Source organism: Nannobrachium achirus, assembly GCF_963921795.1.
Source record: "Nannobrachium achirus genome assembly, chromosome: 7".
Taxonomy (NCBI): domain Eukaryota; kingdom Metazoa; phylum Chordata; class Actinopteri; order Myctophiformes; family Myctophidae; genus Nannobrachium; species Nannobrachium achirus.
The window spans coordinates 23017998-23045058 of NC_137816.1; the positions used below are offsets into that span (position 1 = coordinate 23017998).

The 27061-nt window shown below is 43.0% G+C and overlaps 1 protein-coding gene across 1 annotated transcript in view; it reads left to right on the plus strand.

Annotated features, from left to right (window-relative positions):
- Window positions 1-27061, plus strand: part of slc6a2 (solute carrier family 6 member 2) — a 51670-nt gene that overhangs the window by 15925 nt on the left and 8684 nt on the right. The window contains exons 5-10 of the mRNA XM_080729230.1: window positions 14300-14438; window positions 15898-16032; window positions 16515-16618; window positions 18426-18550; window positions 23038-23150; window positions 24173-24301. Coding sequence (XP_080585356.1) covers window positions 14300-14438; window positions 15898-16032; window positions 16515-16618; window positions 18426-18550; window positions 23038-23150; window positions 24173-24301 — 745 coding nt within the window. The remainder of the gene's footprint in view (window positions 1-14299; window positions 14439-15897; window positions 16033-16514; window positions 16619-18425; window positions 18551-23037; window positions 23151-24172; window positions 24302-27061) is intronic.

Consider the following 27061-nt stretch of genomic DNA (forward strand, 5'->3'; position numbering starts at 1 on the left):
TATAACGCGGCTACATAATAAATACATTTATAAATTGACCCAAAAGTAAAAACAGAAAGAAATATTTCCTAGCTTACAAAACAAGGAAGTGTTGATCAAATAGAATCCATATTTGGTTACGGTATCATCTATTTCTTGCTTCAAATGTTTTCAAAAAACATTCTTGAGAGCAACGTTTAGTTGTAAATTGCATTGACACTGTGTGTTTGTTTACATGTTGGATACGGCATAAAACTCATGCAGTGCAGCAGGTGCTCTGAGTCTTTGATTATACTGTTATAGAGTGGAGCTGTCATTATCAAGAAATAACACTCAGCTGAATTCTGCGATTTACCAATCAGAATCAAGCATTCAACCAAGCCGTATAATAAATAACTATAAAAAATAATATTAACTATTTTTAAATGTACTTTATCAGTACTTTGTGGGCACTCGTCTTCCAATACAGAGGCAAAATCTATACCATAAAGAAAAAAATAAACATTGTGAGCTTGGTAGCTATTTTACACATACTAGATGTTATGGCCACTATGCAGTCCAGTCCTATATTGTGCTGATCAGAGAAATGGTCACGAGTTATGGCCGTTTGAACTGTTAAACACTGCTGTAGCAGTACCCATGTGTGCGCAATTTAGTTGTTTCATGGCAGACCCTTGAACAGCATTTGTGCCTAGTTTGGTGAGGATTGGAGCAATAGTGTGCCTGTGGCCGCCAGTAACCCCTGACTTGGCCCCTGGGGGCCACACATCATGGCCCCTGTTGTGACTATTCTCATGCCAAACCCCTGAACAGTGTTTGTGCCAAGTTTGGTTGGGATTGGAGCAAACTGAGGACCCTGCTTTAACTCCCAAGCCATTTTTTGTGTCAATCACTCGACACTCACTAGACAAGGGTTATAAATCAAGTACAAGTACAAGGAAACTGCATGACTATAATTTAAACACTGGAATCCTTAAACCAAAGAGCTATGTCTTATACAGTAATGAAACAAGTGCCCAATTTGCTTAATTAACAGTTAGTGGTGTTCAGTTTGAGTTACATACGATATACATCCTGTGCATTTAATGTAAGCATTACCAAACACTTTAATGAGAACACATGGTTTCCATAGATGCTGTATCCTGAAGCAGCAGCATTTTCCTTAATGTCGGGAATAGCTGAAGTTGATGAATGACCTTCATTAAACACAAACAGTTCTATTTACATATGGGCTAAGAAGATTGCATCGCTTGCACTTCAATCTCACACACAATTTAACACATTTATTGAAGGAATTACTTTAATGACGAAGAAGGAATACTTTTCATCAGGGCAACCCCCCTATTTTCCTTAGGCTGCCTAACATGCCTCTCAGTCAAATGAAAGGGGGTCAGGTTTGTGCTGTACTGAAGAGATTAAAATAAAACAAACAGCCCAACTTTGACAGGAGAGAAACTCTTCCATCGCCATGAGCATTCCAGTCCGAGCACAGCCCATTCTAGACTCTTGAGACAAAGGCATTTGAAACCTTGTTGTATATATTTTTGGTTTAAATGCGTGACGTATTGTTTCCTACTTGACGTCAATGGCTGGAGGGAGTGTGCCAAGGCCTGGAGTAAACTGATACCAACTGACTAGCAACACTGAGTGTTGGGATAGCAGCATAACCAGCTCACAAGAGCAGATAAGACCATCTGTGTTTAGAGTAAATGGGCCAAAGGGACCTGGATGGATGTTAAGGGGAGCTTTTCCTGGCACCATGCTATCAGATGAGCCATGATACCATGGGCTTTGGACATCACTGGATGCATTTCTAATATTACAGCTTTATTTAATCTTGTGTTGTTGTTTTCATTCAAATCCGTCCCATAGTCCAGTTCTGTATGTTATCTCGTTCCCCTCTTTGGCATAGTTTGTCTACCCCCTTCTCTACTGAAACATCTTGTTCTGTCTTATAATGTCTTGTGCTGTTACAGTATGTTCTTGTTGCGTGCCTCACCACTGTCACTGTGTCACATTCTTTTTCATGTATTGTATTTGTCCACTTTACACTTCATAAATGACATAAATGCCTTACCCAAAATAGCCTTTGGATAAGGGATCTCACAGTTTCCACAATCCCTCTTGGGGACAGTATATCTAGACACAGCTCCCGATGTCGTTGTTGTGTAAGCAACCTTCGGTATCAGATCCAGATGCATGTTTCTGAACAAAGTGGCTCACAATCAAGAAGAGTCCAAGAAGATCATCTGCACGTTTAACGCCGCACTCTGGGAGGCAATGATGTGGAGACAAACCAAAGCCCATTTACAGTAAAGTCCTATCACTCCTTCTTGGGACTTCATGATTTATTTTGCTGTTGCACATATGCCACCATCACTCAGTTTCTGGATGAGAAGTCAAACTTTATAATGAAGATGTACTTTTCCAAGTCCGATATGTGATACTATATCTGTGCAGCAGAATTGTGTAATTTGTTGTACACGTTAAGTGTTAATTTTAGCTTGCTTGTCCCCCTGACAAGAGCATCATTGACTGGCATGACAGTGTTTAATGACATACCATAACTCAGTGGGTAGGATACAAGTGCAGGCAAACGTTTGTGTAAGTCCAAGCTCCAAAAATGGAGTATGGCAACAAAAGTCAGAGTAAATTGTTATTTTCAGACGCAGGCTAGAAGCTTGAAGCAAGTTAAGACAGAACGATTGGCCGATTACCAGGAGAGCTGCGTGTACTGTAATGAGCGACAAGTGAGAGGAATGTTGAGTGGCCGGCTCTCATTGGCTGAGGGCAGTGTGATGAGTAGGACTGATTAACAGCAGAGGATAAGTGTGTTAAAACACTGTGGATGACCTGGGGGCTGCTCACACTTTTGTATGCGGCAAGGTCTCGAAAACGTGACGGGAGGTGGAGGGACGCTGCCATTTCATTTAATTTCCAATGGGAGTTGCGTGGTTTTCAAGCTTCCGATGTGCCGTGGGGGAGGAGGAAGGGTTGCTTGCTGCAAGCATAGCTCAGGGGTAGAAAAAACGTTATTAGAGCACGAAGGGTTCCCGAAGGGTTCCCAGTTCGAATCCGGGCTCCCCCTGAGTTAATGTCGAAGAGTCCTTGAGCAAGACGCTGAACCCCTAGTTGCTCCCAGTGTGCAGGTTGGTGCCTTGCATGGTTTCCTCCGCCACCGGTGTATGAATGTGTGCGTGAATGGGTGAATGTAATGCACAATCTCTGTAAAGCGCCTTGGATAAAAGCGCTATATAAATGCCCATTTACCATTTATATGTTCCCTCAGTCCTAAATTCCCTCAGTTTAGGATTAGTATTGGGGTTAGGATAGGGCTCTTCAACGTTTTCAGGCCAAGGACCCAAGCTAGCCTTACACCTAACAACTCTGAAAAGATTTCTCAGTCGTAATAAAATCGAGACGAGTCGCGGCGCGCTCCCGTGATTCCCGTTACTCAATCGCTAAGTGTGAGGTAGTGGTCCGACTCGATTTTTACCCCGACTTGAGACCCAGATTCTGTTACGAGAAAATCAAACTGGTTTGATATTTTCACAAATCGGGGCTGAGTCTGACTGAATGTCGAGTACAATGACGTAACAACCAAAACAGAACGCTTTGAGCCAAAACAAAAGCCATTCATTCTCCAAGACACTGAGCTGCCAGCCTGGTCGACTCGCCACTAGTGGCTGTTGGTGCGGCTACGGCAGCCCTTTATTTCACCGCGTTGTCCGTGTATCATAAATAATAGTTCATTATTCCAAACATAAGAAGTTGACAATAAGTTGATAGGATCGATCTGCGCAGGCTATGGAGAGGAGAGGAGACAGATAGGGCTGAGGGAGGAGGGCGGAGCTCAGTGTGTGTGCATGCAGTCAGACGCAGTGATGGAAAAAGTACTCACATGTTACTTTAAGTAAATGTATCAATACTGCAATACTGCGATGCGACGCGTTGTGAGCTTGTAGATTGATAGAAAGAAACTAGTAACAAAAGTTTTCAAAGTAGTGTAGTGAAAGTACAATATTTTCCTCTGATGTAGTGGTGGAGTAGAAGTAAAAGTACTGCAAACGGGAAATACTCAAGTAAAGTACAATTACCTCAATTGTACTTAAGTAAATGTACTTACTACTTAGCTACTTTATGCCACTCTCTCTGTGTGTGTGTGTGTGTGTGTGTGTGTGTGTGTGTGTGTGTGTGTGTGTGTGTGTGTGTGTGTGTGTGTGTGTGTGTGTGTGTGTGTGTGTGTGTTGGGGTGGGGGGGGGGGGGAGAGAGCGCTAGTCAGAGGAATATGAACACATGGGCATGGCTATAAAGCTAGCCTTACATCTAACAACTTTGGTAAGATTGTGGACAGATTTGGGAAAGATTTCTTAAAGACTAACCCTCACACTATAAGATTTGAAAAAGACTCCCCAAATACTGTAGGATGATTTTTCAAAGATTTCAGTTGTTAGATGTGTATGCCTCTAAAGATTTTGTAAAGACTGGTTCAAGATTCCCTTTTATTTGCTGATATATGCCTATTATATAGCCTTGTGTTCCTAAATAATTTATAATATTATTATAAAGCATTAGGATACCATAAATGAAAATAGCCGATCTACAAGCTCAGTCACAGCGTGTCGCATCAGAGTATTGCAGCATTGATACTTTTACTTGATTACTTTTTCACTGCACATGCCGTGCACAGTCTGCACACACACACCGAGCTCCGCCTTCCTCCCTCAGCCCTGCCCCTCTGTGCCTCTCCTCTCTAGTTTTCACCTCTCAGCCGGCACAGATCGATCCTATCAACTATTATCAACGTTGAATGTTTGGAATAATGGAAACGCGGAGAAATAACTAATAAAGGGCTGTCGTAGCCTAGTAGCCGCACCAACAACGACCAGGCTGGCAGCTCAGGCAGCGTCTTTTGGGGAATGAATGGCTTGGCTTTTGGCTTGTTCTGTTTTGGTTTTAGGCTAGGCTACGTCATTGTATTCATTCAGACTCAGCCCCGATTTGTGAAAATATTAAACCAGTTTGATATTCTCGTAACAGAATCTGGCTCTCAAGTTGGGGTAAAAATCGAGTCGGACCACTACCTCACATTTAACGATTGAGTGACGACTGAGTCACGGGAGCGCGCCGCAAATAGCCCCGATTTTATTACAACTGAGAAATCTTTACCAAGTCGTTAGATGTAAGAGGGCCTTAATAGGCATAATTCAGTAAATAAAAGGGAATCTTGAACCAGTCTTTACAAAATCTTTAGAGGCATCTAACATTTAACAACTGAAATCTTTTAAAAATCCTCATTAAGTCTTTGGGGAGTCTTTTTCAAATCTTATAGTGAGAGGGTAGTCTTTTAGAAATCTTTCCAAATCTTCACAAAATCTTTTCAAAGTTGTTAGATGTAAGAGGGCCTTTAGTCATACACAACCTTATCATAGATTCCATATAGTTTCATCGTTTGACAGCACAGTCATCAGTGTATTTTGGATTCATGTCAATTTGTGTTTTCAGATATTTAACCACTTGAACAGTCTTGACCTTTCATTCTGTACTTAGTGCAGAATGCTCCTCTTTTTACGCTCTACACCAAACCTCTTTGCTGAAAATAGCTGATCTACAAGCTCACAACACCTCACAGCGCGAGGCGTTGAGAGCTTGTAGATCTGCTATTTTTGGCCAAAGTTCTCAGAATATGGACACTAGAGTTCAAGTGGTTAATATAAAAAAGGGGAAAAAAGGTTCCATCACTCGATTTTGGAGGACCCCCTGTAGTAACTCTGAGGACCGTCCCGGACCCCCTGTTGAAGACCCCTAAGCCCTTGGTTAGGACCTAGGGTTAGGGTTGGAAACTTCTCTCCATTTGAAGGAAATGTTTGGGTCAAATTGTGCTACAATCTAACATAGAGAGCATAACATTGAGAATGAGCATACAGTAAGAACCAATATTTAGAGATATGAGACACGAGACGAGACACCATTATTTATAGTGTGTGACAGTGAAACACGCTCCCACGCTGACAGGGGCGTACAGTATGCTGCTGAATGAATTGTTGGGAGTGTGTTTATACTCTGTTCACTACCATATCTGCCAAAGGGCCTGACAGAGACAAACCTCTGTGTGTGTGTGTGTGTGTGTGTGTGTGTGTGTGTGTGTGTGTGTGTGTGTGTGTGTGTGTGTGTGTGTGTGTGTGTGTGTGTGTGTGTGTTTGTGTGAGAGAGAGAGAGAGACATACAGACAGACATACATAAGGGGAGAAATTGACCTCAGTTACCTCAGGCCCACGGCATGAGCAAACCCAAGACATGGCTACCGCTACGCTGTATGATTCAGCTCAAAGCTCCTGCTGTCATGCATCTTTCAGCAGGTTTAATACAGTGCCAGGTACTGTATGAAAGTACAGTACTTTCCCTTGTTGTTGTGTTTTAATTATAAAGCTGACAGAGTTTGAATGTTCCAAACAACATTGCTCTGTGGTGTGATGATGATAACAGTGAAGTGTTTTGGAAAGAGGCTTTGATGAAATGCTGTTTGTCCTTGAAGGGCCCCTAACAGGCATGTCGCTGCTGTCGGGTGGAAACCTTTGTATGTCCAAAACCGTTCCTTATTTATTAGTATTTGGAAACATTTTACAACTTGAAAGGTGCAATTCTGAGAAATTGTACAGTCTGGTTGCACTGATGCAAGCCGCGAGGAATCCACTGGGAAATGGATTCCGTCTTAACATTTATATTATATATTGTGATGTCAAGTGAAGCATGACTTACTTCAGTCAACTATTTTCAACTTCAGTTAAAAGGTTAACAAAAAACAGGTTCACTTTAGCTGGCATAAAAGTTCTAGGATTTAGAACAATACTGTGTTGCCTCTTTAGCAACCACCCGAATAATGAAAATATCTACAAGTTCTATTTTTGGTACTTTTGTGCAACACTAACAGTGATGGAAAGTAAATAAGTACATAAAAGTACTGTACTTAAGTAAAGTTTTGAGAAGGTTTTAGAGTATTTCAAATTTCCAATACTTTACTTCTACTCCACTACATGTCAGAGGCAAATACTGTACTTTTTACTCCAATACAATTATTCGAAAACTTTTAGTTACTATTACTACTTACTTATTATTATTAACCACTTCAGCTCTATACAGCTTGGCTATTTGAAAATTGCTGATCTAAAAGGTCACAACGTGTCGCATTGTGACACTATATGTGTCAAAGGGTTTTTATACATTTGAAAACTTGTGAATTGGGATATTATTCATAAAGCTGATTCAGACATTCTACATAATCAGTACTTTTACTTTTGGTAATTTGATACCAATACTTTTTTACTTTTACCAGACTTTTTCTACTTTGTGGTATTGATACCTTTACTTGGAAAAGATGTGACTACTTCTTCCACCGCTGCTCTTTATGATGAAGCAGGCGCACTACTTTATGAAAATGAAAACATAAAAAGTTGAAACATTGGAGATGTAAGGTTTCTGCCTGACTTTATGCTCATCAGACCCTGTCAACGTGGGCTGATTTGTTGAGTCTCATCCCTGGCTGAAGTGTAACCTGGGTGGGCCTCAACCCAGACAATAACAATCCTGTCTGGGATTTCCAGGGCATATAAGAATATAACAAAGGCAAAACAAACTTCTTTTGGTAATAAAAGGACTCTGGAATACCCTATACCGTATGAAACATTGTGAGAACTTGTACTTCGGCTACTTCCACAATGTGTATCTGTGGAACAGAGTATAAATGTAATGCCTACATTCCAAGTGCTTGTCAGGGTGGGGTTCCCCAGTTCAAATATGGTTATTTTGGTGGGTCCCCGACCCCAGTTCAAATATGATTATTTTGGCACATCTCCAGTTCAAATGTGATTATTTAGGGGCGTCCCCAGTTCAAATATGATTGTTTCTACATGCATCTACTGTACCACCAGCGCATGAGATCACCTGTTTTCGGCTACAGTGTCAGGCTTAAAATTGAATTAATAATAATAAAATACCATAATTAAAAATAATAATTACATGAATAAAATTGCCTTTCTGTCTGAAATGTGTATATTCTCACCCAGTATGATAATATAACTGTGTGTGTGTGTGTGTGTGTGTGTGTGTGTGTGTGTGTGTGCGCACGCGCGCGCATGTGTGTGTGTGTGTGTGTGTGTGTGTGTGTGTGTGCGCACGTGCGTGCGTGCGTGCGTGCGTGCGTGCGTGCGTGCGTGCGTGCGTGCGTGCGTGCGTGCGTGCGTGCGTGCGTGCGTGGTCCTCCATGGATCGCCACCTTGTCGTGGTGGAGGACCTTGCGTGTTCCAATGAACCTAAGAGCGATGCCGTCGGGAGCTTATGCTCCTGGTAGGGTCACCCATGGCGGTAAGGTCGAGGGGGAGGTTCCAGACAAAGAGCGGTCCAAGAAGACCTCAACAGCGGAGCAGGCGGAGGATGGAGTCCGACAAATGGATGGACGTCCACACCGGCTGTGAAGGTGGAGGAAGGCTGCAGCAGAGGGGGGCCTCCAACTGTCATGGAGTCCATGCCGTTGGGCGTTGGTCTCTCTCTGTCAAGGATCGTGTGGTGGCTGCTTGTGCACCAGTCTCCCCACGTTAAAAGAAGTCACGCACAGGCGTCCGCCTGTAGGGAAAAATCGACATCTGCACCCCCCCCCCCCCCCCCCACTTTAAAGCCCTGTGGCGTTCAGCAAGTGGCGACGGGAGCAGGATCGAGAAGTCTAGAAGCTTCCAGTCACAAACTGGCACACAGGTGGTGGGTGAAGTTTGAGTCGCTGGATTCTCGGATCGAGGCAGGAGAGTCCTTCGGTACCTTCATCCATGACTGAGCAGCCCTTTTCAGGACCCACACTGCTCACCCCAGTAGGGGACGGGACTAGAAAAGGTGTCCCAAAAATTGTCTGCCTCACCAACTTCCTGGCTGGATTACCGCGTCCAGTGGGATCTCCTTTAAATGCGGTAAGAAACAAAAGAAACAAAAGATGAATTTTGGAGCCTGGAATGTACGCACTCTTTTGGACAAAGACTCCTGTGAAAGGCCAGAGAGAAGAACCGCCTTTGTAGCAAGGGAATTGCGAAGGTTAAATGTTGACATTGCAGCCCTGTCTGAGACCAGACTCGCAGAAGAAGGTCAACTGAGGGAGGAAAAAGGTGGATACACCTTCTTCTGGAAAGGGAAGCCTGCTGGTGAGCCCAGAATACATGGGGTCGGCTTTGCCATCAGAAACACCATGGTTGGCCAGCTCACTGAACTGCCACAGGGCTTTAGCGAACGCCTAATGACAGTCAGGCTAAAACTGGATAGCAACCAGATGGCAACTGTTGTGAGTGCATATGCTCCCACAATGGACTCACACGATGACATCAAGGAAGCCTTCTATGCCAGCCTGGATACCATCCTGTCAGGCATCCCTAAGGAAGATAAAATCATCCTTCTGGGGGACTTCAATGCCAGAGTCGGTCGGGATCATAGGACGTGGACTGGCACCATTGGGAAAGAGGGGGTAGGGAACATCAACTCCAATGGGGTTCTCCTCCTGACCAAATGTGTAGAACACGAGCTTATTATTACCAACACCCTTTTCAGACAGAAAAACAAATTCAAGACCTCTTGGATGCATCCCCGTTCCAGACATTGGCATCTGATTGATTTCGTCATTGTCAGAGCCAGGGACAGGCGTGATGTACATCTAACGAGGGCAATGACCGGTACAGATGGATGTTAGACAGACCATCGTCTAATCCGAGCAGCTATGGCCATTAGATTGATGCCCAAAAGAAGAGGGAAGAAAAAGCAACACCGCCCCAGCCTCAACATCAGGAACTTGGAAAAGCCTGAGACACAGGAGCTCCTCCAAGCTGCAATAACTAACAACTTGCCACCCGAGTACCCTGATGATGTTGAGGCACACTGGAGTTCACTGAAGACCACCGTCCTGAACACTGGCCGAGAAGTCCTTGGTTTAAAAAACAAAAGAAACCAGGACTGGTTCGACGAAAATGATGAGGAAATTGAACAGCTAATTTCCAAAAAACGGCACACCTTTTGTGCCTGGCAGAAGGACATCTCATGCCAGGCCAAGAGGGAAGCTCATTCTAGAGCCAAAGCCTTCGTCCAACGGCGGGTAAGGGAGCGTGTGGACAGAGAAAGCCAGTGAAATTGAAGAACTTGCAGAAGCAGGGGACACAAAGGGCTTCTTCAATGCGACCAAAGCTGTATGTATGGCCCCATCCACCGCGTATCAAGCCCCCTCTGGTCCAAGGATAAGCAAAACATCTTGAAGACAGATGATGAGATCAAGACCCGCTGGAAAGAACACTTTGAGGAGCTTTTAAACCAGAGAACAACGGTTGACAGAATCCCACAGTATCCTGTGAAGGAGAGCATGGGTGATGCACCGAGCCTGTTGGAGGTTCAAGATGCCATCTCAAAGCTGCGGAACAACAAAGCTACCGGTCCTGATGGGATTCCAGCTGAAATCCTGAAAGCCGGAGGGGATAACCTTCTTCAGCACATGCATGCCTTCATTACTAAGATCTGGGATAAGGAGGCAATGCCTGCAGACCTTAGAGATGCACTCATTGTCATCCTGTTTAAAAAGGGGGACAAGGCAGATTGTGGAAACTACAGGGGCATCTCACTCCTGTCCACAACTGGGAAGATCATTGCCCGCATTCTGTTCAAGAGGTTTCATCCAACATCTGAAGAAATCCTCCCTGAATCCCAAAGTGGTTTCCGCCTTGCCCGTGGTACAACTGACATGATCTTCACAGCTCGACAGTTACAAGAAAAATGCAAGGAGCAAAAACAACCACTATACATGGCATTCATTGACTTAACAAAGGCTTTTGACTCTGTGAACCGCGAGGCCCTCTGGAAAATCCTGTCAAAATGTGGATGTCCAGAAAAGTACATCAGGATCCTGCGGCTCCTACATGACAACATGTCAGCAACAGTCCTCTGCAGTGGCAGTGAGACTGAGCCTTTCAAGGTGGAAACTGGTGTCAAACAAGGATGCATTATTGCCCCCACCCTGTTTGCAGTCTTCATTGCAGCCATTCTCCACCTTGTTGGTCACAGCCTACCTCCGGGAGTCCAGATCATCTAGAGAACAGATGGCAGGCTGTTTAACCTTAATCGTTTCAAAGCCAAATCCAAGATCTCTCGCACATCCATCGTGGAACTGCAATATGCAGATGACAATGCCATTGTAGCCCACACAGAGACAGATCTTCAGAGCATACTTGATGCTTTTTCCAGAGCATACAAGCTCCTCGGACTGGCCATAAACGTGAAAAAGACAAAGGTTCTTCATCAGCCCCTACCAGACTCCTCCATAACCCCACCAACAATAAAAATCAAAAACGTAGTCCTAGAAAATGTGGACCAGTTCCCCTACCTGGGCAGTCACCTCTCTTCGAGCCGAGGGCAGACATCGACAGCGAAGTACACCATCGCATCTGCTGTGCAGGAGGGGCTTTTGCAAAACTTTGCAAAAGGGTCTTTTGCGAAGGGAATTCTGGCCTTCTGGCAAAGACCAAGCTGCTGGTCTACAAGGCCGTTATCTTGCCCACGCTGCTATATGGTGCAGAGACATGGACCACCTACAGCCGGCACATAAGAGCCCTGGAGTCCTACCACCAGAGGTGCCTGCGCAAAATTCTGCGCATTACCTGGGAGGAGAGGCGCACAAACGTTGGTGTGCTCGAGGAGGCAGGCATGGACAGCATTGGCACCATCGTCACAAAACACCAGCTCAGATGGACGGGTCATGTTGTGCGAATGCCTGACACACGCCTTCCTAAACAGCTCCTCTACTCTGAGCTAGCAACTGGTCAGAGAGCTCCTGGAGGTCAGAAAAAGCGTTTTAAGGACAATGTCAGGATAAACCTCAAACAATTCTGCATAAACAGCACAAGCTGGGAAGCCCTTGCTCAGGACAGAGCCACATGGAGGAAAAGTCTGTACGATGGTGCTACATTCCAGGAGCACAATCTCCGCCGGGCTGCCACAGTCAAGCGACAGCAGAGAAAGGAGAGGGTAGCCGCCACCAAAGAGGCTGTTCCACATCCCACCCCCAGCACCTCACACCAATGTCCACACTGCACCAAAGTGTGTGGTTCCAGAATTGGACTATTCAGCCATCTGAGGACCCACAAGAAGGACCCCCCAGGAGGACCATCCTACTCGACTTCGAGTGATCGCCGATGATGGTGTGTGTGTGTGTGTGTGTGTGTGTGTGTGTGTGTGTGTGTGTGTGTGTGTGTGCTTGTGTGTGTGTGTGTGTGTGTGTGTGTGTGTGTGTGTGTGTGTGTGCGTGCGTGCGTGCGTGCGTGCGTGCGTGCGTGCGTGCGTGCGTGTGTATGTGTGGGCTTGCAAAGCTATCTTTGTGGGGACCTCATGTCCCCACAAAGATAGTACAATCCAGGGAAAAAAACATGTGGGGACAAATTAATACGTCCCCACAAGGTCTTTAGGGGTTAGGTTAAGGGTTAGGGTTAGGGTTAGGGTTTAGGGTTAGGGTTAAAATGAATGGAATGTCCCCACAAAGATGGTAGACTATGTGTAATGTCCCCACAAAGTAGCAATTGCAAACCTGTGTGTGTGTGTGTGTGTGTGTGTGTGTGTGTGTGTGTGTGTGTGTGTGGAATGAGGACATTATCACCTTTACAGTAAAAGCCAGGTTACAGGTCCTTCCCACCAAACTCAACCTTTCCCTCTGGTTCCCCTCCACCCATGCACCTCATTGTTTGCATCACACCACAGGGCTTGTTACAGAAACCATGTCACACATTCTGAATGGCTGCCATGCCTATAAAGGACTTTACATAGCACGCCACGACAGAATAGTTGATCTCATAACAAAGGACATATCTAAACATTTTGCACTGTCTGTGAGAATGTACAAACATTCCTGTGTCAAACCCTCCATGTTTCACCTCTGTACTCAAAATCCTGAAATCTTTGCACATCTCTCTGCTAATACACCAGGGCGGGGTTGCACCAGCAGTTACTAAGTTATAACGTAGCCTAGTTGTAACGTAAATGGCTTCTAAGTCAAGACTTGCGCATTACTAAAATGTCAGGTGTTGCACCACACAAATTAGTTCTTACGTATCTCTAAGTAACAACTAAATATTTACACCACCCCTTGGGCAGCACTAAGTCTTTACTAAGTAACCTATCTCTATGGGAGTAGAGCAACTTCACTACTAACGTTATTATATCGGCTATTTAATTGATTCAACAATGAAACGACCCATCTGTTTAAAACATAAGCCCTATATATATTTCGGCCATTTGAAAATAGCCGATCTACAAGCTCACGATGTGTCTGCTATTAATAGAGTATTTCTATATTGCAGGATTGATACTTTTTTAATTCATTTGAGTACTTTTCAACCACTGCATACGGCACAACAGCGAATTGAACGGTGCGCTCTCTTCCCCTGTGTCTCCAAATATGCGCTGCCCTGTGCGCGCATATCAGTGACTTGTGTACTGTACTGCACATGCCAGTGGAGAGACGGAGGTCTCTGTTGACAAAAGACGATACAAGCTTTATTTCCTTACTAGAAACAGTTCGCTTTCATTGGATTCGGGAGCTATGACGTCATTGTATACGACTATACATTACTTTAGGAACAGTCTACGCATTACTAGTTACGTTATGCCTTAATAAGTCGTGGTGCAACACCTGTTAGTAACTAACTTAGTTACAAACTAACTAGTAGTTACTAAGCCTCTAGTAAGGACTTTACTCCCTAACTTAGGGAATAACTTACGTTCTGGTGGTGCAACTGGCCCCAGATGTTGTTGTTGTCAATGAAGGAGACAAAACTGTTTCCATTCTTGAAATGGCCTGTACCTTTGATTCTAGTCTAGAGGAAGCCTTTATGACTAAAGTCATTAAATACCAGCCGCTCCTACGAACCATCACAGAGCTAGGCTATAGGTGCAATCTATTTGTGTTCATCTTTGGCAGCCTTGGACACGTACACAGGTTGGTTGTAAGAGGCTTCCAACAACTTGGGATGCCAAAAAAAGCAGCTAAACAGCTTGCAAAATTCTGTGCAATCTCTTCTACTATCGGTAGTCGCCAAATATGGCGAAGGCGGTGTTACTTGTACCCTTGAATGGTTTGTGGGTATTGGATAGTTGTCCAGGATATGATGACTGTACATTACTTAAAGCACCTTGTAATATTTGTGTCCTTGTACTGTATCTCTTATGTGGACATAAATAAATTATTGAAATGTGTGTGTGTGTGTGTGTGTGTGTGTGTGTGTGTGTGTGTGTGCGTGCGTGTGTTTCCCTGTGCAGGCGTGGTGTGTTGCACCTCCATGAGAGCCGGGGTATCCATGACCTGGGCCCTCCCCGCTGGGAGCTCAGCCTGTGTCTGGTGGCCGTGGTCTTCATCCTCTACTTCAGCCTGTGGAAGGGAGTCAAGTCCTCGGGCAAGGTACTTCAACCTGAGGCCCATTGCACAAAATGTCCTCTAAATCAGGGGTCTTCAACGTTTTCAGGCAAAGGACCCCTTAGTTGAGAGAGAGATGAAGCAGGGACCCCCACAATCTGTTCATAGTTTCCATATACACTGTAGTTCCATTGTTTGACAGCACGATCATCAGTGTATTTTGGATTCATGTTAATGTGTGTTTTCAGATATTTAACCACTTGAACCGTCAATACTTAATAAACTTGACCTTTCATTATGTACCGGTACTTACGGTAGTCTGCTCTCCTAACCCTTCCCCTCTACACCAAAGCTCTTTGCCGAAAATAGCCTATCTACAAGCTCACAACGCCTTGCAGCGCGAGGCGTTGTGAGCTTGTAGATCTGCTATTTTTGGCTAAAGTTCACAGAATATGGAAGCTAGGGTTCAAGTGGTTAATATAAAAAAGGGACAAAAACAAGTTTCTATCACACAAAGATTTGGAGGACCCCCTGTAGTAACTCTGAGGACCCCCTAGGGGTCCCGGACCCCCTGTTGAAGACCCCTGTTCTAAATCCTAACAGTTTTCTGTAAAACTTATGTTTTGGTTCTCAAAACCTTTCATGATAAGGACACCCAGAATTCGATGTATTTGGCCATGACCCCCCATATCAAAATACTTTGTTCCAGGGACCCACAGAATCAAAGATTTTAGTTATAAATTATCGCTTTAAAAGAAAATATATATTCAATGATTTGCACCAATTGTCACGATTTTTCAAAAATAGCAGATCTACAAGGTCATAGTGCAGCATGAAGTGATGCTCTATGAAATTGTATTACTTGTATATCTACTATTTTTGAATAGCCAAAGTATAAAATTAGCTCAAATCTAAAATGATACAGATGCTGTCCCGGTGAAGGTTATATTTATATTTATCCCTATCATGTAGGACAAGGGTTCCCAAACGTAAAGGCCGAGACCCCTCAAAATAATCATATTTGAACAAGCACTTGGAATTGTATGCATTACATTTAGTTTGACTCGGTTCCACACTTACCGGTAAATATTGTGAGAATACAAGCTGACAATGCCTTGCACTCAGGGGTCATCAATGTGTCCGTACACAGACAAATGTGTCCGTGGCAAATTCTAGATTACACACCTTTATAATGTTCTTATTTTGATCACAAGACCCAATTACTGAATGTCAAGTCTCCAGGCTTGCTTCAGAATATGTTATTTACTACGACACTATGGCATATTAGGAGTCCAACTAGTACTATAATATTAACTCTGAGAGTGTACAAATGGAACAAGCACAAGCCAACATGGCGATAACCCCCGCTTGGACTGCGAGTGTTCCCTCAGTTTGGGAACCACTGATGCAGGATATAAAGTTACTCCGTTACAGTATACTAAATGTACTAAAATGTATACCAAAGTAGTAAATGTACTAAATGTGTGTGTGCGTGTGTGTTCAGGTGGTGTACATCACAGCCACCATGCCATACGTGGTGCTGTTTGTGCTGCTGATCAGAGGAATAACCCTCCCTGGGGCCATGAGTGGCATCAAGGCCTACCTACATATCGACCTCAAGATGCTCAACAACCCCAAGGTCAGATATGGCACTCTTTAACTGCTAGATTCAAAACAGTGTCTATAGTAATAGTGTTTTCGCGTACCTTTGAAAAATCATAGAATATTATGTGTTGCGACGATCTGCCCACGGATAGACAATTGCCCTCTATCATAAACCACTGAAATGAGGCTTTGGCGAGTGACTCGTCTTTGACGCTGTGGACCTTGGACGAATTGAGGAAAAGAGTTAACATTGCCAAAGCTTTTTTTTTTTTGTGTCTGCCATCATTTACAAGTAGTGATTTTTCTTTTTACTTTGTGCTGTCAACAACATAATACTTCCGTGACCGAAGTCCCCCTGTCTATGCAGGCAGTGACACTTTACTTTTTTCCCTCTACACCAAATCTCTTCGGTGGAAGAGAATAAGGGCACTAGGGTTCATGTGCTGTGGATCAGAGTTTGTATGTAAGCATTGATCTGAAATCAGAAGCAGTTAACCCTGTGATCCTGCCTTGCAGGTGTGGATTGAAGCTGCCACTCAGATCTTCTACTCGCTGGGGGCAGGATTTGGCGTGCTCATAGCATTTGCCAGCTACAACAAATTTGACAACAACTGCTACAGGTATGACATTCTGCTGTTAAATATCTCCTTACACTATCATTAACAGCCCACAATAGGCCCTCTAGCCACATTTAGCCTTGTGTTGTTATCAATACTGTCCCTCCTTTCCTATGTTAACGGGATTATGCAGCAGACAGAGGTGATGTTAATCAATCCAGCTGCCCCTCTGGGCTGGTGCCGGATATACTGTAGATAAGGATAGTCCAGGCAGGGTTGCCAGATACTAGCCCAGGGCTGTGGGTTGCCTGTTCTGTCTCCACACTCATTTCCTGAAGAGAGAGCCGGCTTGGAGGTGGAGAGCTTCCCTAGTCTTTTCCCACATCTTGCAGGGCATCTGTTGTAGCAGTCTGACCTTTCCAGATAGATCATGTGACATTTAACAGTGGAAGATGTCTCTTGAATTGTTTAAGCTTTCTAGGTTAGGTCAATTTGTTTGCTGTGGTACAGTTTGTTTTACAGGGGAGAAAGGATTAATGTCCTTCTCCTCTATTTTTTATGGCATGGCTCCTCAGAACCAGCTTATCGTTTTAGAAGATTGTCCGTCTGTCTGTAAGGCCAGATAGGGTAACGTGTTTATTGCCAGAGGAAGGTGATTTCAAAGAGTGTGCGGCCTGTGGGCCACAACTCGTTCACCCTGACTCTGAGTCTTTAGCCTAGACTTTGGGACGGCCTTGGTTAGAAAACCTGAGTGATCTCACATTGTTCATGCATCTATCTGCCCATGCAGTGTTTTTATTTGTGATAGGTTTTTCATAATTGCTAAAACACCAAACCACCTTCTCTGAAGCAAATGCTCAGTGGCCTATTGGAAATACTGAAGGAAGTAAAAATACTTCAAAATTGTACTTTAAGTACAGTATTTACTTTACTTACAGTAAATGTCCTTAACTACTTTACACCACTGGTATCTATTACCAAAACCTACCAGGGACGAATACCATAGGCCTGTGGAGACAAACTGTAGGTGGGGATCTGGCCACGGGACAAAATATTTAGTGTGAGTCCTCTGGCTGGATCAACTCAAAGACATGACGCTGAATGAATCTGTCATTGACTTGGATTTAGCAGTTGAACAATATTTTTGAGTGTTCTGTCATGTGATTGTTATTCAGAGTTTGTTTGTTCTTAATTATTTTGTGCTGAATATACAGGCATATCAGTATTAGTGCAAGTGCTGAATATGTAGGCAATAGGCATATCAATACAATCTTGGGAAATGCTTCAGGTACTTTAATATTTTTTTATAAACACATATGACAAGTTCACATGTTTACAGTTCAAATATGCTGCTAAGGTATGGAAAAATGAACTGGAACAGGAAACAGGTATGCCACCTTTGGAAATCCGGGACTACAGTTACTGTATGCACAGAGCCTGTGGGAGCACTTTCACACTGAATAATTTGATGAAATGAAACTAAACTCAGGCTGTGTGTCCTGCTATAACAAGTAAGAGAAGAAAAAACATACACACTCCATTGTGCATTCAAGACAGTACAATCAGCAATGCCTTGGCTGAAGATCAATGTGATTCATACGTAATTGATAGTGTCAGTGCAGCAGCTGTTGGAGTGTAATCATAGTCATATTATATACATTAATAGTCTTATACAAGAAGTGTGTGTGTGTGTGTGTGTGTGTGTGTGTGTGTGTGTGTGTGTGTGTGTGTGTGTGTGTGTGTGTGTGTGTGTGTGTGTGTGTGTGTGTGTGTGTGTGTGTGTGTGTGTGTGTGTGTGTGTGTGTGCGCGCGCGCGCGTGTGTGTGCGTGCGTGCGTGCGTGCGTGCGTGTGTGTGTTTTCTTCCTGCAGGGATGCTCTGCTGACCAGCACGATAAACTGTGTGACCAGTTTCTTCTCAGGGTTTGCCATCTTCTCTGTTCTGGGCTACATGGCTGAAAAACATGGTGTGAATATAGAGGATGTGGCAACCGAGGGTAAGTGTTAGCCTAACCTTAAGCCTAAGCCTAAATGTAGGAGAAATCACACTACACTAATACAACAATGGGGGCGGCCATAGCTGAGTGGTTAGTGAGTCCGCCTGGGAAGCCAGAGGCCCAGGTTCGATTCCAGGCCAGCAATGTGTCAATGTGTGTCCTTCAGCAACAGCAAGCACCCCTAATTGCTCTATAGTGCTGTAGAATGGCACTCATTGCTCCTAGTAGTATAGAATGGGTAAATGTAAATATTCTATTCTAATCATGAATCCCAGCCACCACCACCTCACACCAAGAACACACAGTAAAAGTTATTTGTGTTTTAATGCATTATTTGTAATAATTGCGACAATTATTATTATTATTATAATGTACAGGTATTGTATTAGGATGCACAGTGGTGCAGTCTGTAGCGCTGTCACATAGGGGTGGGACGATTCACTTACCTCCCCATTTGATTTGATTTCGACACCTAGGGTGACGATTCGATTTATATCACGATTCTTGATTTTATTGCGATTCTGCGATTTGCGATTGAATATCACGATTATTGAGATGTTTTCCCCCCAAATTACTTTTTTTTAAAAATACATTTTGGATTTTAAATGTTTAGGTGGTTGTCGTAGGATCACAGCACTTTCCATCAATATAGCAGGCGGTGGAGGGGGGAGATAGGCTGCAGCTACATTAGAGGCAGTATGATTTTCAGTTTTGAAACTCATTGTAACTTATTTCACATCAATAAAAAAATACAAAATTCGAAATAATCTATTCTGAATTTTTTAACCCTGGCATAAAAAATTGCGATAGTTGAGTGAATCTGTTTTTTTTTTGTTTTGTTTTTTTTGCCCACCCCTACTGTTGCCTCACAGCTAGAAGGTCCTGGGTTCGATTCCGATTGGGGGGGTGTTCTCTCCTCCGTGCCCATACTAGGTGGGGTTGGCGAAAGGGCCTTTCTGTGTAGAGTTTGCATGTTCTTCCTGTGTCCCCTAGGGTAGGTAGGTACCCTCCCAAAAAAACATGCAGTAATCCTGGTCTCTATAATGCCTCCCCCTGGCCAGCCAGGGCGCCTGATGGAGGGGAAAGGAATTGGTTGGAATAACGTGTTCCTTCCACGCGCTACGTCCTACCAGTAATTGGCACTAGGTGACAAATGGGTTTCAAAATCGTGGGATAAAAATTTAAAACATTTGCATTGCACTGTTCATTCACAAGGAATAGTGCCTACAATGTTTACTTTAAAACATGAAATCAATCAAAAAAAGGTATTGCTGACAGTAGCTTCACAACATTTTACACAAAATGGCTTTTAAAAAATAGAGAGGTTTTTAGGCCTGTCCATGGTTTACAGTGTCCTTAAATCAATAACCAGAAGAGGCAGAAGGCTCGTTCCCCCATGGTGCGGAGTTTGGCACTGGGGACATGGATGAGTAATATTTAGTTAGATTTAGCTGAGTCATAGGCGCCTTTACTGCGTGTGCTTTGTCTCTTGAGCACCCAGTGGGAATGACGCGCACCCAGTGTGCACGAACACCCGGGAGCACGAACATAATTCGGCACCCCTGAGCTGTGTTACTGAGACAAACATTCATTTTGATCCATTTAATTACAGTATTCGTCAAGTACTGTGTACACACACTAGCAAAGCGAAATTGAGATCCAACAATGTATTAGCAACTGCTATCAGTTAAAGAACTGTGATTTACACTTAATGAATGCAATGATTGTGGAGGTTCTTTGCTGAAGATGGTGCTGAAGGCACTCAAGGCAGCAAAACTTGCAGCAGATCCTGTCGTTTTTATTTCTCTCCATCTAGGCGGGATGGCTTTCTCACTCTTAATAATAATAATAATTATTATTATTATTATAACGCTTTATTTGTATATCATCTTTGAAAACAATTACAAAGTGCTTCACAGAATAAACTTAAAATATTGAAATGATAAGAGGAAATGCACTCCCAGTTATTAACATCTTTAACCCAGAAATCCCCAGAAAAATGATATACAGTGGACTTGACCTTGGTGTCCTCAGTGGATGCTATATGTGCATGAATGAATACAATAGAAGTACACACACCCAGACCCAGCTGGTCTCCTGTCTGTGTAGTGCTACATGTTACCATACACTCTATGTATGGTAGAACAATGAAAGGTTAATGAGCCTTGCGTTGAAAGGATCAAACGCACAAGAAAGTGTTGACAGCACTGTCTCTACCGAGTCCAATGACTACGTTTACACTGCAGGGAAGACTGGCACTGATACAGACAATTGGCTTATTCATCTTTCTCGATGATGATGTATTTCCACTTCCATTATCCCCCACAAACTCTTTTTTTTTTTTTTACAACTACGAGTTTAACAGCTCTGTGGCCAAGAGGTGAAGTCAATTGTGTGTGTGCTGTGTGCTGTGTGCGTGCGTGCGTGCGTGCGTGCGTGCGTGTTCCTCCCTCTGATGTTCCTGTTCCCCCAGGCTAACGCTGTATATAAGATTGTATTCTCTGTCAACGTGTCTATTACTTCATACTCTACCCTCCATTTGTCTGTATTTTTCTCTCCCATTCTACATTTCAGCACAGAGTACGAAATGTCCTTTCCAGCAACTGGATTAACAACTTTCAACCTGCCGTCCCTATTTTGAGCATGTCATTGCAAGCGGGGGGAAAGACATTTTAATAAGTATTCTATCATAGATAAGAGAAAGGCTACCAGCTCACAACATGCATATATAATAGGGCCTAAAGTGGAATGTCATTTTAAAACTTCTACAGTCATTTCACATCTACTCTGACTGTGTGCACCGCTGAGAGTTTTGATATTTTGACATTTTATAATTTATCATTAGCCCATTCAACTTCAACTCCATGTTAGACTCATTGAAAACACACACACATGCTTCTGGTGACTAGTTTCCTTATAATGAATGGTGAGGCCTGCATTTATCAATTAGATGTTTCATTCACGTATTTCATGCATGGACTTTTTATTTATTACTTGTGCCAGCAGAGTGCACAAGTTCCAAACCGAAGGTCGCTGTTTAGTATGTGAAACGGCACATTCTGACTCTGTCTGTCTGTCTGTCTGTCTGTCTGTCTGTCTGTCTGGACATGTACTCTTTTTTTACCGTCTATGGGTTTTCCGCTCTGACATCACGCTTTGACATCATTGTGATGTCATAGGAACTACTCTAACAGAATCCCTTTTATGCCCATATATGGAGATCCCTGATGTCATCAATATTAAGCCCATATCTAACAGGACTTCATATGGGAATGCCCTTGCCCATATATGGAGGAAGACAGCCCATATCTGTGTGGCTGGTTCAGACACGGATCTCCATGTATAGGCATAAAAGGGATTGTATGCTGTGATGTCATAGGAACCACTCTAACAGAATCCAATGTATGCCCACATATGGAGATCCCTGATGTCATCAATATTAAGCCCATACGTATCTAACAGGACTTCATATGGGAATGCCCATATATGAAGGAAGACAGCCCATATCTGTGTGGCTGGTTCAGACAGGGATCTCCATGTATGGGCATAAAAGGGATTGTATATATGATGTCAGATGTGACGTCATAGGATTTTCACATAACGAATGACGGAGTAAGCATGTTTGGGGTCTCACAGCATATCTCCATATACAGTACATGGATCTCCATATATGGGTACCAGGGGTCTCCATGAATGGGGGTTACTGGTCCGATATGCAGGTACATCACTGGCCAGACGGCCAAGACATGGCGCGACCTCGCCCTGAGGCGTCTTACTAGTAGAGTAGGGGGAGCGTGTCAAATTAATATCAAATACTGTATATTCAATCAAGCAACTTAAAAATAATTCTGGGGTGCACAGTGCACACAAAAGCCTGAGTAGACATGAACATGAATGTTTAAAGTCTATTATATATTGTATTAGTGGATATATAACTGAATTCTACCATTGTGGTGAGATAGCTTCACTTGCCTTAGATCAATTTTGTGTTTTTGCCTGACGAAACAACCGCCTTTAGCTGAAAGGTCCATGCTAAACGTTTCCTATTTTGAGCAGTGTTCTCCTTTCCCACCTAACATGTCTCTCTTATCTGTGTCCATGTCTCTCCCAAAACCTGGTGGGATGAGGAGGTCAGAGGAAGGACAAGAACTCTGTTTTTGCTCCGACATCCTGGCTAACAATGTACTTTTTATACGTGTGTTTACATATGGTGTTCAATAAGAAATACTGATGTGTATATACTGTATGTTTATAAAGTTATAAATGTATATACTGTATGTCTGCGTTATGTTCCCATATGTGCGTGCATGTGCATGTGTGTGTGTGTCTGTGCGTGTGTGTGTGTGTGTGTGTGTGTGTGTGTGTGTGTGTGTGTGTGTGTGTGTGTGTGTGTGTGTGTGTGTGTATGTATATGTGCGTGTGTGTGTGTGTGTGTGTGTGTGTGTGTGTGTGCGTGTGCGTGTGCGTGTGTGTGTGTGTGTGTGTAGGGCCAGGACTGGTGTTTATCATCTACCCTGAAGCCATTTCCACGCTGCCGGGCTCTACGTTTTGGGCCATTGTGTTTTTCATCATGCTACTCACGCTGGGCATAGACAGCTCGGTGAGTTCACACCAGCTGCGCGCAACAATGCACACTAATGCACTGGTATTACAAGAATATTATAACATATATGTATAACAATTATAGCTTGCTCAGCCTCTCTCTGACCTCTTCTGGTAATAAAAAGAAAAACACAGATAAGGCTTCCGTATGCGTAAAAACAGAAACCAAGTTTCCATGTACTGAGTTCTGATGCGTTCCCAAGCTTTCCCAAGGCCAGCGTTGCTCTTGCACAATAAACCCCTAAAACAAATAGTGGAAAGCAATGAGAACTGACACTTTCTGACACTGACAATTCTCAGAAATACTGTATGCTTTGCTTTCCGTGGCATGTCAGTGCATGACACTGCATGCATTTACTATCTGCCAAAGAGCTTCTGCTTGCATGACAGACAGATGTGGCTTTTGACCACCACTCTGAGTGCTATTCAAGCAGCATCCCTGGGGACCTACAGTACAAGGCTAGTTTTCTTCTGGTACTTAATTGCATTTAAGTACATTCATCCAGTGTTACGCGTCCATGCCAGACCCTTATTAGATAGATACAGTGAAAATTGCCAGTTGTCTTGGTCCCGGGGACTGGAGTTGGGAACCGCGGTCTGCTTATTCACCACCTCTTTGACTTCTTCATGTTGTAGAAAGACCTTAGGGCTTGTTCAGGCAACACACGAATCCTATTCTCAAATACGATATCCACACTGTTATTTGCAAGCGATATACTGTAGTTGACATAGTCGTACCAATCTGCATTGATTTCTGCGGCATAGGCGCGAGTAATGCTTCATTTAATTCATACTCTGTCGTATGATGTTAACCATTTGTTATAACGATTGTTAGAATGATTTCATATTTTCATAGTTATAGTTATAGTGCTCAGTGTGAACGGCCATTTGTGGTTACAGATACTGACTTCTGTGTGTGTGTGTGTGTGTGTGTGTGTGTGTGTGTGTGTGTGTGTGTGTGTGTGTGTGTGTGTGTGTGTGTGTGTGCGTGTGTGTGCGTGTGTGTGCGTTCTAAACCAGATGGGCGGCATGGAGGCGGTGATCACAGGCCTCACAGATGACTTTAAGATCCTGAAGAGGCACAGGAAGCTCTTCACCTTCATGACGGCCTTCGGAACCTTCCTGGTCGCCCTCCTCTGCATCACTAATGTCAGTCTCTCTCTCTCTGTGGGGTGGGCTTCTTCTCACTACGTTCTCACTCATGTCATATCAGTCCTCTCAGGGCCTTTGGAAGTGACCTGGCAATACACATTTTAACTACTGTATATATATATATATATATATATAAAAAACAGTTAATTAAATAATACATTTCTAAATATTTCACTATCTTTCAGAAATGTTCATGCTCAATTTATTTTTCTAAACCCATCAACAAATCAAAAATATCTAATCTGAAAACTCACCAGACTCCAGCTCACCCTAGCACTAATATGAACGGTTCCAAAAGTAAATGTACTGTATTAACATAGTCATGGCCAGTTTGGTCAGGTGTAGGTACATTTTAGTCCTTTTTACTTTATATGAGAGATGTTAGACATCATATATCATATATCATATCTGAGAGGTCACATGCTCCCAAATTGGTCATACAGTACATAATGACAGTGAGGGTGTTAGAATATATAATAACACAGACTAATTGAAACTTTACTTGTCTTTCACTCTTTCTTTTTTTTTCTTTCAATATAAACGTTGATATAAAGTTGAATTCCTCTCAAATGCTTTACCTCCAAAAGGCATTTGTTGTAATTCTGTTCAAACATTTTATACTTTGCCAGGTAACTTCCATTTATGCTTTTCTACTCAATAAATAAGTCTACGTTTTAAACTTAGATTCTATTCTATTTCAGCCTTTTGTACTTTAGAATTTTGCTGTTTCTACTAAACATATTATTTTTCAACTGTTTTCATCAAACCCACACTGTTTCCCCAGGAACTGCTTGTAGATTTAATCAAGTTTGTCTCCAATAATCTTACCCCATTGATTCATCTGTCTGAAACTTAACATGCACAGCTGTCTATTGTTATAGACAAGAACAGCAATCAAATGTTACAAAATTATCTTTTGTTCTCTCTCATTTCTAACCTATTCTAGAAGTCAATTATTTTATAATGTGCCTGGAGAAGAGCATAATGAGCCTGCTGTGTTGTCTTGAGCCTAGTTCAAACCAGAGAATGAGCAGAGTTGAAACTTGCAACAGAACTTGTGGTTTGCAATATTATAAAACTGGAAAGTCCACATCAAATGCCAAGCTGAGACCAAATGCCATTTTCACAGCAACAACTCTCGTCACGGCATGTTGACCTACTTCCTTAATGTGCAACATCGCTTTGTGGTAAACTGCGACCTTCGGTCGCAGTTTACCATGAGAAAATGTCACAGCTTGTCTCTGTGTGTGTGTCTGTCTGTCTGTTTGTGTGTGTGTACACATTTTTACGGTCTATGGGTTTGCTACTCTGACATCATGCTCTGATGTCACTGTGATTACACATCCGGCACATCTTGTCCACGTATCCGTGTATCTCTGTAGGTCACGCCTGACACTGTGGTTCCCTTGACACATCACTGTGACATCACAGCTGATATCACAGGTGACATTACCTATGTAAAAGTCCATATACAGTATGGGTATTCCCCAGAATCCCTTTTATGCCCATATCTGAGATCCCTGATGTCATCAATATTAAGCCCATATTTAACTTCATATGAGAATGCCATATCTGTGTGGCTGGTTCAGACAGTGATCTTCATTTATGGGTCTCCATATACTGTATGGTTAACTGGTCCGATATACATGACTGGCCAGATGGCCAAGAATTGGCACGACCTCGCCCTTTAGGGTGAGGTTGCATGTCGCCCTGAGGTGTCTTACTAGTATTATACATACTGTATGTTGTATACTCCTATAAATGCACACACAACTTCAGATTACAGCTGTTTTTACTACACATCCTACACATTTTGTATGTATTTTAATTACAAAATACAGACTTAAAAGGCTGATGTATTGTTTATTTACACTTGGACTATTCATTTAGGGTAAGTGATTTAAATCTGTTGTTGCCACTATAAGGTCAGATGGGTAGCTGTTAAAAAAACAAAAAAACAGACCCACACATCTCTAGGCTGTGTGTGCATTTGTATGTGTGTATTTGTCTCTCTAGTCTAGACAGACAGGGGTAGGGGAGAGAGATGTATGGGAAAGCAATTTGCTATTGCTTCAACCCATTCAGGCCGGGAACACATTTTTTGTGTAGTAGGCTACAGTACATGAACAGTACGTAGCAACATATGTTTTTGTTGTAATTTTTGAATAATATTTGACGTTTTTCAGAAAACCTAGGTCAGGCCTAAATGCGTTAAATTAATGTAATTTTCTTGAATGTACCACGCACACCGTGCATGTGAGAGAGGGAAAACCTGCTCTGATTTGTATGAGCAACGTGTTGCACTGCAATTCCACAAGGCAAAATTCATTTTTTTGAACCAGGCTTTAGTGAGAAAGAATTTAAAAAGAATCAGTGGAAGTAGTCTCAAAACATTCCAGTGCATCACAGTCCATCACAAATTAGGATTCAATTGATGCTTTGTGACCAGAAAGAGGATGTCTCTTTTATCTACTCTACCTACCTGATGCATTACTGAGGTTTTCATTGTACGATTTTAGAAAGGTTACTGTAAGTTGTCCATTCAGAGGGTTTCTTGTTTTTAGTTGAATAAATCACAGAGAATTCACTGTGATGTCAGGGGAACTACACTAACAGATTCCCTTTTATGCCAATATATGGGAATATACCGTATGAGATATGGGAAAGCCCATATATGGCCAAGACAGATGGCCAAGACAGCCCATATCTGTGTGGCTGGTTTTACAGACAGGGATCTACATACCGGCATATGGGAAT